This window comes from Kwoniella newhampshirensis, chromosome 2 (assembly GCF_039105145.1).
Source record: "Kwoniella newhampshirensis strain CBS 13917 chromosome 2, whole genome shotgun sequence".
Classification (NCBI taxonomy): domain Eukaryota; kingdom Fungi; phylum Basidiomycota; class Tremellomycetes; order Tremellales; family Cryptococcaceae; genus Kwoniella; species Kwoniella newhampshirensis.
In genome coordinates, this window is record NC_089956.1 from 1,690,816 (window position 1) to 1,706,567 (window position 15,752).

Consider the following 15,752-nt stretch of genomic DNA (forward strand, 5'->3'; position numbering starts at 1 on the left):
ACAGATAAAGCACAGCTGTAGTGCCAGTGCCCATGTCCTTTGCAGCCATGAATCACCAGGACGTCTGTATATACCCACCACGATAGAAATCCACTTGTGTGTATCTGATATGTTGTGCCTAGGACAACTGGTACGGAGCTCCAATCCCCCGGGGTCCTCTCGACCGAGTGTCTATAAAAAGCAAACACACTCCCGCCTCGATCGGATTGTGCCTCGAACAAAGGTCGATGAATTGATAGACGTGTGCCACATGTCTCACCGGATAACTCGGTGCGCAGTCTCTGGTTCTGTGTGATGACACTTATTATAAGGGTCGAGACACGACGCGTCTGATCGGCGTCGCTGCGGTCCATCTCAATGGGGCAGCTTCTGGTAGCACATCTATACCATGCAGGTATTATAAACGAGACTCTGTAGAGGATACTTTCGCCTGTCAAAGTAACTGCAGTCGATAGTTTTTGCTTGCTATGCAGAATTTTTGTGTTGTGCGGCCGGGATGGCGCGGGTGGACCAGCGACATCCGGTTCGGAAGCACCTTGAAGGGCTTTCGGTACAAGAATGAAAAGGGGATTCATGCTTGTTCCTGTGACGCCAAGGGCGCTCACCCTACGGGGAGAGGTCATATAGTCCAGAACTACTGCTACAAGTCTCGCACATTTGGTAAAAAGGGTTTACTCTCGCTCTCTCCATAATGAGGGGGAAGTCATTGGAATCAGAGTTTCTCACCAGTTTCAGGGTCACATCTGTATTATCCATTTGTTGACATTTTTATTTTTCAAGGCGCGAGAAGAGCACAAACCTCGATCGAAGAGAAGGGGGGGAAAGCAGAGGAAGGAGAGAGAGAGAGACACACACACACACACACACACATCCCAAGCGACGATTTACCCCCCTTGGTAATGATCCTCTGCCGCTTTGGCTTCCACAGCTAAATCACCTTTTGCTATTGTTAGCGATATTCACCTCAGCTCTCGTTATTATCATCATCACACACGACCATTTTCACCCTCGGAGCTGCGCTCGGTATTTGGTCACTCACTCATTCCTTTGTTTGATTGATCAACAGCGAATTCACTTTCACTACTGCTTGCTCTCGTTAGCATCTGAGATTTTCATCCCACTCTTTCTCTTTCGTATTCATTCCTTTGCTTCAAATCAGTATCCTCAAACACCACACCGGGCATCAACCCCTTCGTCAAGGAAAGATCGAAGATCCGGAACCACCATCTTCCCCTGGAGTACGCATCTTGGCTTTTCACCGCCTTGTAGGATACCCAGATCTTTTGCTTGGAAACACGACTACCCCGAGCCGCGTTTCATACACTTTTTGCGAGCGACATTCTAGTCACGCACTCACATCGACGATCCTCGCCCCGTTTCCTGTCACTTGACGTGTTTTTCGTCGTATATAGAAAGAGGTCGATCTGTCCCGTTTCCATTTCCGCATCAACCCACTCCGTCATTCCTTTACATATTCTCTTTTGATCCGACGCCGAGTGGCGAACCCTGGTGAGGACGAGGCGAGTTGATATTTGGTCTGAGACCGTCTCGATCCATCGCGATTTTCAAACATCCCCAAGGTCGTTCAACGACCCAGTCAATCTAGATCACATCTCTTTTCAACGTGCCTCTCCTCGCCACTGCTCCCTGCAAGTCTCCTACGTTCAGTGATCGCTTTCGATCCGCAACTCTACATAGATTGTCCAAACATCGCCCACATCCTCAAACTCGACCTTGCTTCCTCATCACGCATTAGAACATCCAATCAGCATGACACGATCATCACCTCTCGCTTCCGGCCCTTCCACTTTCACCCGACCCCGCATACTACACCCATTATCACTCATCACGTCACTCTTCCTCATCTCTGTCGCTTCCGCCCAAGCACTCACTCTTTACACTGGCGGTACAGCTCCAACCGCGACAGTCGCTCCTGCCGCCTCGAGCGCCGCCTACACAGGCTTGGCTGCTTATGATCCGACGACTCTCACCTCTCCTCCACCTCCAGAATCACCTGTTACGGGTCTATCACTTGCTCTTCCTCCCAATTCGCAATCCGTCTTCGATTCCGGACGGTTATTATCCATCGAACAGAAGGGTAACTTTTTAGGGTTTTCCGTTGAACTGTCGATCGCCAATTCCCTTATGGGCAACAGTCCTGCCAATCTCAAAGTTCCTTTCCTCAATTACATGGCAAACATACAAACGAGAGCCGGAGCGGGTCCAATCATTAGAGTAGGAGGAAACAGTCAGGAAGATAGCACCATCTTTGTTGACGGTCTGGAAGATGCTGCCATATTGGATAAAATCAAGGTATCGGCCGGGGTCGTAAGTGATTTTGTCTTGACAACGTAAGCCATGCTAAATCCTCGCACAGACTGACACACCTGTTATCAACTATTCCCTCGATCTCTTCCATCTGATGGCCAACATCACTTCTTTGGTCAATGCGGAATGGTTCTTCGGCCTCGCCTTCAACGAGACGGATGTCACGTCTCCTACAGGCAACATCCCCGTCGCCGCCACTTGGGCTCAGAGGATCCTCGGCAGTAGTCTTCGCGGGCTTAGTGTTGGCAACGAACCTGACTTGTGAGTTCTCGTTAGTGTGTGTCACCTGTTCACTTCGTTGCTGACTTAGCTGCCTGTAGATATGTTGACCATTCGAAGAGACCCGCTGGCTACGGAGTCAACGACTACGTTTCCGAGTTCAACAGGATCACCCAGTCGGTACTTTCGGATGGATCCTTGTCAAATCCCGTCGCTTTCACCGGTCCTTCTGTCTGTTGTGATGTGATCGGTTTCGAGATGGATGACGTTCTCAACGCGGGCTGGTTGTCTAACAACGTCAACAACCTTGCTGCCGTTGCTGTCCAACATTATCCTACAAACAACTGTAAGATCAATGGGAATGTCATCAACGCCCAAGACATTTTTGCGGATTTCCTCAATCACACGAGTGCTCAGTCCCTGGTTGCACCTTACCTCGGCAACGCTGCGACTGTGCAAGCGGCCGGAAAAGAAATGGTCATGTTGGAAACGAATACGGCGAGTTGTGGTGGGTTCCCGGGGTTGAGTGATAGCTTTGGTGCTGCCATGTGGTGAGTACGCGAGAATGAAGGTTCAGGACACCAGCTCATTTGGTTGTTCGATGACAGGATGACCGATTATGCCTTGCAAATGGCTTATGGTAACTTCTCTGCTGCTCTCATGCACGTCGGTGGGCAGAATGTCTACTACAACGTGAGTATGCCTATTACGGATTGCAGAAGCGTAGACGCTGATTGACATTGCCTGTGTAGCCCTTCACACCCCCTCCTTCCAACCAATCGACGACCAAGCAATGGACTACCGGTTCCGTGTACTACGCAACACTCCTCGTTGCCGAAGCTTTCGGCCAATCCAACGTTTCCCGAATTGTCGACATGACCCCCACTCCTGATGTCGACGCGAACAACATCTATCACCCAGCTTACGCGGTCTATGAGAACGACGCGCCTTCTCGAGTTGTACTGTTCAACTACATCGACGATGCTTCCGGTGCCAACGATCTCTCGGTCACCCTCACTCTTAACGGATCCACTCTCGGGGCGTCCACCGTTTACGTCAGATATTTCCAAGCACCGACCGTTGGGGAGCAGTACGACATCACTTGGGCGAATCAGACCATGGGCTATTCGTTTGGCTCTGACGGTAGATTGTCGGGAACTCAAGCGACAGTCACCATTACATGTACCGACGGTTCATGTGTTATTCCCGTGCAAGCGCCAAGCGTCGCGATCGTGTTCTTGTCAGAGCAGGCATTGTCTTCTTCGACGGCGGCTCAAAACGCCAAGTCGGTCTTCTCCACCTCTGTCATAGGAACAGGTTCAGCAACTGTCGATGCCCAAGCTCTGCAAACGAGCAACGGCCAGATCAACGGGAATGGTGGAAGCACAAGTAAGGGCTCAAGCAGTTGGGGTGTCGAGAGAATAGATGCGAGCAGAATAGGAGGATCGGTCATCGTGGCGATGGTTGTGGCAGTCTTGGCTTTGACATCATAGAGCGATGGTCGCAAGTGTGTTTTCTGTGCTAGTCGTTTACGATCATTACGAGGACTTTGTCTCCTTTCGTTCGCCTCTTCTGTCAAGGTATGTTTCTGTGTAGCAATGTGAGGAGGTTACGATTGCATGTTTAGGTACAGTCGATTTGGTCTTCGCGCGAATTTTATCATTTTATTGGCTTTAGAGATCGGATTTTACAAAGATATATACGGGTACAAGGGTCAATTTATACAAGGACTGTTGTTGTCATGCAATCGAATTTGCATCGTGATCACCATAGCGCGAATGGTGCAGCGATCATGCATAGTCTTACAGGCTTGTACATTTGGTTGACGGCGGTACTCAATAAAAGTATGGCTGTGACCTAACTTATCACTAGGAGAGACGGCTGAAGAGGGGTATTCTGACGTTGTGGGTCTTCGATTCGGGTTATCACAAAGGATGGTATTCCTCTTGTACAAAGTGGTCGTGCTACCAGCAAGACGGGTGGAAGACACGACACCGTATCGACGAACTCTTATTCAACCATTTGACTACTTTACTCGCAGTCGCTCAAACCGTCATTTTCATTGTATTCGCTTTGTTAATCGCCTCGCTTTTGACAGGCATCCCAAAGGTACTGCCTCAACCAACACTGCCCAGCCAAGTCCAAAGCCTCCAACAGATTTTCTTGATTCCTCACTACCAACCTGAAACAGGACGAGGACCACAATCACAATCACAAACAAAAGTCACAGTCCCATTTCCCACGATGAGACACCCCAGACCTCCCTTAGTCAAACTTGACTCGGACGACGCTCCAACCTTAGCCAGCGGTGATGCAAGTGGGAAGAGCAGAGAGTCGGAACTTACGAAGAGCGATCCCGAACACACGCAATACGTCTCGGACGTCATACTCCTGCATCGACTGGCCACGGGCGAAAGTTCGACTGTCGATCGACATGCTTTGGCGAGCCGTAGATCATCGTCCAGCCCAGACGATATGGGCGGTGTTACACCAGAACTGGTTGATCGATATCTAGCTGTCGATGCATATCTGAATATACATTCACAGGCTCAGTCAACTGTACAATCGTCTGATGAAGGCCAACATCGCTTATCGGGCTGGCCAGATGACCACGACATCAACGACCGAGGCAACAAGTCACAACAATCTGAGGACCAAGAGACACGGAACGCGTCTGATGAGACGGGACCACAAGGCGATGACGACGGGACGCAAACGACCAAACGCGGGTCGAGGTATAGGAAAGGCTGGAAGAAGAAGATGATCCTGGGCGCCGCCCTCAGGACTGCACTTCTCAGTAGCAAGGTCATACAGAAAGGGTCTGCCAGACCAAGACGTTCACCTTGGGACGCATGAGAGAGAAAGGGTTTAGAGTCTTTGAGATACTTGGGTATCCCTTAGTGTCATGTAGAAGAGGGTGGTAGCGTGTAGTATCATATACCAGATGGTGTTAGTGCAGCGCAATTATGATTTTTGACCAAGTTGATGTACACTTTTGATTACCGTAAGACGAACACAACGACAGTATAGTAGGTTATGCAAAGGTGTGTCTCTTTTCAGAGAGGGCAGAAAGGCCAGATGATGCGACAGCATATTCCGGGGCGCCTTCGAATGGGAAGTCGGACTGCCGTACTATCAGTGACGGAGGTCTCACTGGAGGATTGCGTCTTTAGCGACACGAAACATCCATCTTACTTTGGAGTTTTCTGTCCCTCCCTGGAAATTGTCTTTTGAAAGACAATCTGTCATCACTAACACTCAGAATCTATGGGATTACTTGAAGCAGACAACATGGACATCACAGAACCTGCAGAGTCCATTCTGGCCCATACAGAAGGCGTGTCAAAGCTGGCACTCTCTTGCAATGGCGTTGAGCGTTCCGCCACGCCTGACCATGTGACATGCATTCAGGATCTCATCAACAAAGAACTTTGTGACAGCTGACAGCACCTTGAGCCGCCAAGGGCGAGCAAGAACAGCTGAGCCAGACGGCCAGCGGGGCTAGTCACTCTTCCGCCGAACCGAAACACGGTCGCCAGTCAAAGTCTATCGTCAATTCATCCATGCCCCACAACGATTCAGCGTATGCACCCCGGGCCAACAGACTAGGCCTACCTTCGGACAGCACGTCCGGCCAAGCCCAAGCCTGGACTGGTCAGGATGGCTTTCGGCAATTTGACGCAGACGACCCTGGCGACTTTGACGAGGGGCGAAGGTAAAAACATCGCAGGAAAAAGCTTCGGAGATGGCGAGGTATTTTTGCAGATGCGCAAAAAGCCGTGATTAGGGTTTGGGACGAGACAGCTCCTGATCCATCTGGATCGAGAGCCTACAGTGGAGGGGCCGAATATGGATATGGTGGAGGAGGTACGAATCGGGATAGTTCTGGGAGAGATGGGAGTAGTGCCTCGGTAAATGCCACTGGATACGGTGATATCCACACGATAGGCCCACCACAATAGAGCGCAGTTTTGTCGGTATAGCTGTGCGAGCTACAATAATCAGGACGGTAGGTGACAGGTTGTCCGGTCTAGAACTCGTAGGAAGTCTGTGAGACGTTGCTACTCTAAGAAAAGCGCCGTGTATGTGAACCATGACCGGGCATCTTGCCACGCCACAACCATTCGCGTCCGCCTGTTATTGCCTCCACCCGTCGAGTCCAGTTTACCAGCATATTCCGCGTTGACATTCCTACTTTCACTATCTTTTCATTACAGACATCATTCCGTACGAGCTACGTTCATACCTTCAGGCAATATGACACGGGACGTCCCGCTGCCACGGTAAGCTCCAGCTAGGTTTCTGTCTCTCTGAACGGGACACGAATAGCTGATGCCGCAGATAGGTACGATTACTACCAAACTCCCGAACAGCTCATCGTAGCGGTCTACGTCAAGGGGTACGGTACCCCTACACTCAAAGACGAAGTGAAGGTGGACTTCCAATCCAATGCTGTAGGTCTCAATTGCATCCTAGGCCTCTCAATCCCTCTCACCGACCAGGGAACCGCCCTTTGTCCATAGGTACAGCTCGTACTAACGCCCCCCAAACCACAGGTGATCATCACTCTCCCACCTCTTGATGGATCAGATGAAGCGAAACGCATAGCTTTGGAACCGTTATGGGCCAGCATCGTCCCAGAGCGAAGTACTATTCGGGTCTTGAGCACCAAGGTAAGTCTGCATGCAAGTCACGTCGACCGCTACTTTGAGTCTCTCTCGGCGATGTCGAGCCATCGTTGTTCCGATTCCATCGCTCACAACGCTCTTTGATGACCTTATAGATCGAGCTCAAGCTCGCCAAAACCTCACCCCTCAATTGGCCAACACTCCTCTCCGATCCATCCAAACCGACTCCTTCATCATCCTCTACTATGACTCCTCCAGTCTCCAATGCTATGACCACTTCACCCCCTGCTGAACCCGAAGCTTCGTCCTCCACAACCAGACCTAGCTCCGAATCCACACCTACTGATCCTGAACCGGCTACGCGGAAGACTGTCAACAGCTTGTCGTCGTCGTCGAAGAAGAATTGGGACAAGGTCATAGATGACGAGCTGGATGAAGGTGATCCATCGAAAGACCCTGTGCGTCATGTTCACCTCATCTCACTCTGTCACTTGAAACGTAATCTCTCTCTTCTCCAAAAGAAAGACACCTTCCACATCGACGTTTCTCACTTCGACATCTGTCTCAGAATAGCACAAGCTGACGGCTGAACAGAACGCAGGAGGTGACGCGGCTCTCCAAAAGTTCTTCTCCCAGATCTACGCGGGCGCAGATGACGACACGAAACGAGCGATGATAAAGTCGTTCACGGAGAGCGGAGGGACGACACTCTCCACTGATTGGAGCAATATCGGGAAAGGTGGGTTGGACTAGGATATAATGAGATGGCCTGGGGAGGTCAGCTTGAAAAGAAGAGAAGATGAACTGACATCAGTCTGATTGACCAATCTCTAGAACAAACACCGATTAGACCACCTGAAGGGATGGAAGTGAGGAAGATGTGATACGGCAGTTGGTCCCACGTCATCATGAGCGTTGCTGGGGACAGGTCAGGAGGACTTGAGTACTAGGATACAGGATATGGTCGCCATTTCGCGGTCTTGATTGCTGGACAGAAAGGAAGGGCAAAATACGGTATCGCATCACCAGAGTGGAAAGAATGAGTCTGATCAATTGCATCGGGAGGTTCGGCGAACTATGCAATATATGTATCATATTTCAACCTCTGGCTGCAGACGCACGTTCTTGCATCACAGGGCAGTTTTCTCTTCACCATCATGAGATACCGTATTGAAATCCATATACAACCTACAATCGACTGTCTGACGAACAGCCCATCCGATTTCCCACTGTCGATCGCTCATTCTCGATGAGCCAGCCTACAAGACCAAATCTCCACTCAACACCCCGTCCCAGAATACCTCTTCTACCTCACCCAAACCTAATCCTAAATCGGAAGACTTCTCTGCTCTCTCTTCGTCTTCAGTCTCATCCCCATCCAATGACATAGGCTCTTCTCCCCCTCCTTCTCGTTCAATGTCCTCTTTGGACCGAACTTGAGCTTGGACTGGGACTGGTGGAGGCGTGACTGCTCTTTGCGAAGTGATAATGGAGGAAGGCGGGTTCGATGGAGGAGGTACAGGAGTAGACATGCCATCTGTAGTTCCATTCGTGGAGGGTTCCAGCTCTGAAATCCCGATAGCTGATGATATCAAATTTGGCGACCTATCTGTAGGATTTTGAGTCGATTCAGGCGGGTTAGAATGTCGAGTCCCTTCGTGTGGAGTAGCAGCTTCAGAGAGAGGAAGCGGCGTTTGAGATTGCAATCGAAGAGGAGGAAGAATGATACGTCCGGCTCCGAAGTTCACATCTAGACGAGGAGGAGACGAGCCGATGGCACCGAGGCTTGGTACCACAGGTAAAGGGTGTGAGATCTGCGGTTCAAACGAGTTTGGTCGGGGTGACATAGGAGGCAAAGACGCTTCACCGAAGGTCCTCGCAAGCGGACTTGCGTACCCTGCAAAACCACCATTCGTAGCGGGAGGCGGAACAAGTGGAGGAGCTGATCTGGCAGGAGGGGGTCGCAGCAATTCTCCCAGCCGATCATCATTTTGACCTGTGAAAATCACACGATAGAACCATCAGGCACTATGCATACAACAACGAACAGACACGTAGAGTATGTCACGCACGTGAACCGTCCATCCAATCGTCTGCTCGCGGTCTTTTGTTCATCCCTTGACCCCCACCATAACCGACGGTAGAGGGCGGACGAGAAGGTTGGTACGAAGTTTCCCTCCACTGATTGGGACTGTGAGTGTCGTATGGGCTCCAATGTGATGGAGCACCGGGCTCTACACCGCCGCTGAAACCCCGAGCAGCCGCATTCTCCTGCTGAATATGACCGTTACTGGTCTTCATATTCATCGGAGGACGATGCGACTCGACGGCGTTTCGAGTCGCGGATACGGCGCCCGGCTGGTGAAAATAAGCCGATTGAGACGTGCTGGGCGCGCCTTCTTCTTCATCATCGTCATCGGAATCCGAAAGGGTCAGATCAATGACAACGTTGACGGGCTGAACGGATGACGTGCGGCTTGATGAAGCAGTGGCATCGTTGTTGGAGAGCGATGGCAAAGCCAGCCGAGCAAGAGTCGGTGGAGGCGGAGGCACGGACATGGAGCGGTTCGATTTGGATAAAGGCTGATCGTCGTCGTCCTCGCTATCCGACAGCAGCACTTCTACTATCTTCCTCTTGGCATTCAGACCTTCTTCGGGAGGGGTAGCAGCACTGGATTGCCGAGAGGTATCGACATCAGGCTTGGTGTCCGATGTGGTTTCGTTCCCGTGTTTCGCGAGCCAAGTATCACTTCCGTACTTGTTGTCTTCCGTATGCCATTCTCCACTAGGTTCCAAAACCACATCTTCGACCGAGTCCGGCACGGCATTCAGTATCGACATGACATATCTGCGCCGTTGGTCAACTATAGCTTGATGAGAAAGCCGAAGAAGGATTAGGCTCACCCATCAACTATCAGGTCTGAAAACTTCAACTCTTTACTACAATGTGGACACAGCCATTGAGGATGCTGAGTGTTGCTTTCAATCCACCATTGTGCATCGAAGCATTGGATGTGCGTGCACTTCGAGGACCGAACAGGTCGCGCTATTCTCATGTACGACAACTGTGCGGATGATTAGGTTAGGAGATGTAGCGCATAAGGACGAGGCAGACTTACGGGATCCTTTAGAGACATCATGGAAGTTCCAACGACTATATCGTCATCCTCCTCCAGTCTTCGTTGAGCTGTGAGAGGGTCCGGATGAGCATTGTCCTGCATGACCTGGGAAAGAGCGTACTGACATTCCTTCACCGTGTCCTCTGCGTTTGTGGGCTCTAAGCTCTTCAAACGGTTGTATAACTCGTCTTTACTTGTCATTTCCGCAAAGACGATCTGGTAGAAGAATCGCTGCAAGAAAAAGACATCAAAACCTATGGCTCAGCGAATAAGGCTGAGAACATACCTTCGAGTACTCTTTCTTCTTCCCGACAGTTGGACCTGAATGACCGACCGTAACGGTCGTCATTCTCCCTGGGACTCTAGAAAGTCCGTTGGGACCCTTTTCCAGGTCAAACGGCGGTGCGCTACCTGCCTTCCCTCTTAGTCCCTTCTCCTTGAACGACAGGTTGTAGTTATCGACTGATACATCGGGATTGGACGGATACTCAATCGGTATGTTACGATTCGATACCAAGCCCTGGCCAGGTTGTATGGGCATACCGGAAGGTCGATAGTGATCTGAAGAGGTGCAGAACAGGCGGACAGCGTAACGAGGATGTGAACGGGGATTTGCTCTGCAAGGGTGAGAGTCAGCCAAAGACGCACCACAGTGGTACATGACCAGCTATGACTGACCTCGTATGGTTGAGCTTTTCTATCACATCGTTCGGTATTTGAAAATTCGTCCGTCTCTCTCTTCGAACATGAGAATTCTCGTTAGCAGAGATATCGGGAAGCATCTCCATATTGGTCAAAGCCTTGATAGGCTTCCATAGAGGGTTTGGTTTCCAATCTTGCATCACTGCTGCGGGGCCTAATGCCCAATCGGTCAGATATTTTCTGCATACATATGCGAGTTGACTCACGTTGGTAGGAGGTGCTAGAATATCCCGATGCAGGACGAGAAGGTCCGGCGGCTGGTGCAGCATATGAGTGGCCATAGCCGTTGGAAGCTAAATGTGATGGTGCACTGGGGCGAGGGACATGGTGGTCTGATAAGATCACCGTAAGCAACTCGCTTAGAAGTGTGCTGAGGAATCGAACTCACGTGAACTGCTACTCCCTGCTACTGGAACTCCCCCAAAGGTCGGCGGCGGAGCTTGATATGTGTATGTCTGCGGCCGAGCAGGTGTTCCAATCATCTCACAGGTCTGTCGCACTCGAGCATAGGTCGCAAGCTCGTTGTTCGTTTTCATGCCTTGAAATGCGTGTTGGACTCTACCGGATGAGGGTGGTCGTCAGTCCTTGATCAAGTTCAAGATGTAGCCAAAGGGTACGTCGAGACAGCTGTGCACCCACTTCATGAGAACGTCGGCCTTTCTCTCTTGGCTTCGCAGAGGGACATAGACTTTCCCGAGCTCGTATATCTTGTCTGCAAATTGTCTAAGCGTGGGGATTGTTTGACGTCCGAGGTAGGTATGGAGAAACCACTGAAAGGAGAGGAAGTTGCCGTCAGCTCATACAAACTGTCATGATGTTTGCAATGTCTGGAGCTACCCTCGGAGAGTGGTCGGAAGTTATGGAAGGCATATATATGTGGAATGTATGAGGAAGCAGACATACGGTGAAGTCGTTCCAGTCTGTCTGGAGGACAGGTGTAGCCATCGACATGACGATGGGCGATCACGCCGCGCCGAGTGAGATTGGTATCGGCGGTAAGGCAGATGAGCGAACTGTAATGGTGGCTATTCGAAGCCGACAGATCGAGTATCAGACCCCGATCAGGCCGTTATCATGGGGTAGGATAGGTGGCAAAGAGTGTCAGATTGATATTGGATCAACATGAAAAGTAGCAACAAGGTGGATTTGTTTCTCCTCTCATATCCATCACATCATTCCTGGACGGATTTGATCCCGTCGACAGTTCAAAGTGGAGGGGAATTCATCATGCTCGAAGAAAGTCAGGACAGTCAGGACATGTTTCTCGCTCTCTCGCTCTCAACATCCAATCTACCACCTACATCAATAACCCCTGCATCACTGATTTGAGAGCAGTTATATCAGGAGAACCTCTGTGTACCTTTCTGTTTACTGCCTGTGCAAGCCCCGTCTTTTCATAGCACAAGCCCCATCATGTCCGAACTCATTACCACCAAATCATACGATGACCTGTCAAAGGAGGAGCGAGATGCCATTGACACCAAGGAGCGACAGAGGGAGAGACAGGAGCAAGCGGGTGAGTGTATGGAGCGCTGATGGAATTCATGTCCCGCTGTCTGATCTACTTGTAGCCCTCCCATACAGCTGGAATCAGGACCTCGCGACTGTCACTGTCACCGTTCCGTTACCGACAGGTACTCGAGGCAAGGATCTCAACGTGGTGATACAGAAGAAGAAGCTCAAGGTGGGTGTCGAGGTATACACCATACAAGGCACGCCAGACTCAAGCGTTTGTTGCGTCTCAGGTACAATTGAAGTCATCACCAGAACCCATACTTGATGGCGAGCTGTTCAACGAAATTGCGAAAGATGACTCGTCTTGGACAATAGGTAAATACTACACACATGGTCCATACTATCGCTGACGGTCCACTCGATTACAAACTATAAGAGGACGGAACTCTCTCAATAGAACTGGAGAAGGTCTCGTGAGTCCATCATCGCTCCATGTGAGCAGGATCGTCGCTTAAAGATCTCGTGCAGTGCCCATATTCAATCACATCAATGGTGGCCTCACGTCCTGACCCATCATCCAAAGATCGACACTACTAAAATCCAGCCGGAAAACTCGAAACTTTCAGACTTGGACGGGGAGACCCGAGGGATGGTTGAGAAGATGATGTTTGATAATCAACAGAAGGCGATGGGGAAACCTACTTCGGACGAATTGAAGAAGATGGAGATGTTGGAGAAATTCAAGAAAGCTCATCCAGAGATGGATTTCAGTAATGTGAGTGGAGTGGAAGGAGGTTGTGTGAGCAGGACAGAGCTGATAAAGATTAATTTTTCGAAAATAGGCCAAGATGTCATGATGTCCTTGTTTTGTTTTACTGCCGTTTCTCCTTTTCGCACATCCAGGCATGACGCGAAACAGCCAAGCTGCTGGTCCAGCCGGATCACTGAGATCAGGCATTGGCTTGTACCTCTACTTGTGAGACTGATGTCTTTATTATCTCACTTGGGGGACTCCTTTGATGCAAGGAGTCATCCCACTGACTGATCCTTTCACCTACGTCCCTTTTTCCGTTGGTCGAGCTGAGTCAAGTTAACCGTCTCTAAGGAGTATGTTAAGTATTCATGTCGTTGTTGTTGTTGTTGTTGCGGAGTTCTTGTCTTGCTACGAATCGAAATCCAGAAGGCAAACGTGCGTTACGAGGAGCCGGAGGCCCGACGCCCCTTGCGATACTCGGATACCTCATTGCCTCGGTACTCTACCGTGCCCTTTTCCTATCTCGGCTCCCCGACCAACAATTTCAAAGATTCATCAAATTGTCCGTCGGTCCACCCACATCTGCTTTGATACGCAGATCAGAGGAAAGTCATCAGATCCACGATGACTATCTACACTGAGAAAGCCATATGCGAAGCTCTCGTCATCCTCGTCATCGTCTTCGCATTTCTCATAATCGGATCTATCCCCTCAGATTCCAGTGAGCGAGACGGTCGTCATCGTTCTCCACCCAGTAACAATCCACGTCGATCTCCACCAGGTCGTACGGATGTCAGACCTTCTCGTAGTCGTGTTTCCGAAGATGACGATCGACGAGAAGATCCGCATGATCGTCCAAAATCTACTTCTTCATCTCGGAACGAACCGACTAAACCTGTCGATAGCGACAGCGATGCCACCTCGGAACCCGATGACAGTGGCGCAGAAACTTCCGATCCCGGTTCCGATCCTGGTACCGATCCTGGTACACCTGGCGGAGGAGCGGATAGCGATGATCCCAGCGACATCACGACCAAGATGGATCCAGAGGATCGGAGGGACTGGATCGGCATGTTGCCAAATGGGAATCAGTTGGTGGTGCGGAATGTGCAAGGTCGTAGTTTCAAGGTGCGATACCATCCTGATTAGGGGACGCGAGTTTTGGCGAATGAAATCAGAATCTATGGGTTGTATGAACCTTCGTGTAGAAATGCGGACCCTCTTCCTCTTTCGACTATTGTAGTATCCTATCGTTTCGAATGTTCCTTCTTTGGTAAGATACTACCTATTGTCTCTCCTTATTGTATTTGAGAGCACGATTCAAATAGTCTCAAAATGCGTGTACGCCTCTCAAACACTACCATTGACATCTCCGATCAGTTCTTCCAATCCGTCGGATGTCATATTATGTCGCCGAGAAAGCTACGCATTCTGAGCTTTCGAGTATCCAATTTGGTCAACGCAGTTCGCGTTAGAGGATAGGGGTTAAGGGGGATCATCATCACATCTGAGGTCCAGCACTGCGCAGTGTGAGTACAGCAATGAAGACACCTTCCTGTCCTGGAGGAACTATAGGCGAGTGGCATTCAAGCGAAACAGGCAACACTCTCGACTTTGGCCAATTGCCTGCAAGCTCTTGACCAGCGTAAACAAGTGATAAGGAAGCCGTGATGACGTGTCATGCATCCCCAGAGTCTATCATTTGAGTATCTCTACTCGTCTTGACGCTCGAAGTATCGCCATTGTGCGGAATCGGGTGCTTGTTCCAGATTCTCCCAGCTGAGTCAAGTCGATGTCAGCATTACTTCTCGCCAGTTCGTAGCTGTGCCAATCCGACTGCATTCTATGGCTGAGAACCCAGCACCAGCTCCCCTTCCCCCGTCCAAGGGCCTGGCGTATCCACTGATATCGATCGGATGGAGCCAAACAATATCTCTCAACGATAAATGATCAGACTCACGCCTTCCACTCTGTCATCTTAGCCACCAGACCCTGCTCAGTCTTAGCTTCGTCCAACAAAAGCTCTACGATCTTCCCAAACTCCCCCTCAACCTGGCCAACATCGTCCCCGCTCTTCTCAACGACCGACAATCGATGTTTCGTGAGTGCTTCGGTCGCTTGACGATAGACTGAGGTCGGGGGAAGTGTTGAGAGGGTTGAGAGAGTGGAAGAATAGATGGACTTGAGGGCAGGGAGAGGATCGGGATGGACTTCGATACCTGTTATTCCTGTAGAGGCTTTAACGGGTCTATAAGAAAGTCAGCGGTGTTCATCATATGACTGAAGCGAGTGTTATCGATGTTGAGATCATGGGGTTAACGAGGGGTGGCCGGACGTCACGCAGAGCTTGATACTCACTTGAGGGCACTGAGGAGGACTCGAGAAGCACGGAACATGGCGAGCGCTTGGCTTGGGACTGAGACAGAGACAGAAAAGAAGGAGAGTACAGAGAACTCGTCGATAGGTCGATAGTGTAAGTGGATAATGGTGGTTCAAGCAAGCTGTCGAATGTTGAATTCGGGATTGGTGGACAGGGATGAGCGGTTG

General features: G+C 50.4%; 7 protein-coding genes across 7 annotated transcripts; 5 read left to right on the forward strand and 2 right to left on the reverse strand.

The window, feature by feature from the left end:
- Positions 1 to 1,770: 1,770 nt before the first annotated feature.
- Positions 1,771 to 4,040, forward strand: IAR55_001312 (uncharacterized protein; the record flags this gene model as incomplete). The annotated part of the gene is made up of 5 exons (XM_066944439.1): positions 1,771 to 2,328; positions 2,378 to 2,589; positions 2,649 to 3,098; positions 3,156 to 3,240; positions 3,300 to 4,040. The coding sequence occupies 5 exons, from the start codon at positions 1,771 to 1,773 to the stop codon at positions 4,038 to 4,040; spliced, it is 2,046 nt and encodes a 681-aa protein (XP_066805640.1).
- Positions 4,041 to 4,791: 751 nt separating this feature from the next.
- IAR55_001313 (uncharacterized protein) lies at positions 4,792 to 5,403 on the forward strand (the record flags this gene model as incomplete). Its single annotated transcript, XM_066944440.1, has 1 exon — positions 4,792 to 5,403. The coding sequence occupies one exon, from the start codon at positions 4,792 to 4,794 to the stop codon at positions 5,401 to 5,403; it is 612 nt and encodes a 203-aa protein (XP_066805641.1).
- Positions 5,404 to 6,804: 1,401 nt separating this feature from the next.
- Positions 6,805 to 8,059, forward strand: IAR55_001314 (uncharacterized protein; the record flags this gene model as incomplete). Its single annotated transcript, XM_066944441.1, has 6 exons — positions 6,805 to 6,830; positions 6,893 to 7,001; positions 7,104 to 7,220; positions 7,331 to 7,633; positions 7,770 to 7,914; positions 8,010 to 8,059. The coding sequence occupies 6 exons, from the start codon at positions 6,805 to 6,807 to the stop codon at positions 8,057 to 8,059; spliced, it is 750 nt and encodes a 249-aa protein (XP_066805642.1).
- A 375-nt stretch (positions 8,060 to 8,434) lies between these two features.
- On the reverse strand, positions 8,435 to 11,941 carry IAR55_001315 (uncharacterized protein; the record flags this gene model as incomplete). The annotated part of the gene is made up of 11 exons (XM_066944442.1): positions 8,435 to 9,171; positions 9,248 to 10,023; positions 10,080 to 10,240; positions 10,295 to 10,362; positions 10,420 to 10,525; positions 10,581 to 10,911; positions 10,973 to 11,150; positions 11,203 to 11,328; positions 11,385 to 11,554; positions 11,636 to 11,766; positions 11,900 to 11,941. The coding sequence occupies 11 exons, from the start codon at positions 11,939 to 11,941 to the stop codon at positions 8,435 to 8,437; spliced, it is 2,826 nt and encodes a 941-aa protein (XP_066805643.1).
- Positions 11,942 to 12,409: 468 nt separating this feature from the next.
- IAR55_001316 (uncharacterized protein) lies at positions 12,410 to 13,308 on the forward strand (the record flags this gene model as incomplete). Its single annotated transcript, XM_066944443.1, has 6 exons — positions 12,410 to 12,512; positions 12,568 to 12,680; positions 12,742 to 12,826; positions 12,888 to 12,924; positions 12,980 to 13,226; positions 13,294 to 13,308. The coding sequence occupies 6 exons, from the start codon at positions 12,410 to 12,412 to the stop codon at positions 13,306 to 13,308; spliced, it is 600 nt and encodes a 199-aa protein (XP_066805644.1).
- A 521-nt stretch (positions 13,309 to 13,829) lies between these two features.
- On the forward strand, positions 13,830 to 14,354 carry IAR55_001317 (uncharacterized protein; the record flags this gene model as incomplete). The annotated part of the gene is made up of 1 exon (XM_066944444.1): positions 13,830 to 14,354. One exon carries the CDS (start codon positions 13,830 to 13,832, stop codon positions 14,352 to 14,354), a length of 525 nt encoding a protein of 174 aa, XP_066805645.1.
- Positions 14,355 to 14,917: 563 nt separating this feature from the next.
- On the reverse strand, positions 14,918 to 15,601 carry IAR55_001318 (uncharacterized protein; the record flags this gene model as incomplete). Its single annotated transcript, XM_066944445.1, has 3 exons — positions 14,918 to 14,984; positions 15,166 to 15,453; positions 15,564 to 15,601. 3 exons carry the CDS (start codon positions 15,599 to 15,601, stop codon positions 14,918 to 14,920), a joined length of 393 nt encoding a protein of 130 aa, XP_066805646.1.
- Positions 15,602 to 15,752: the final 151 nt, after the last annotated feature.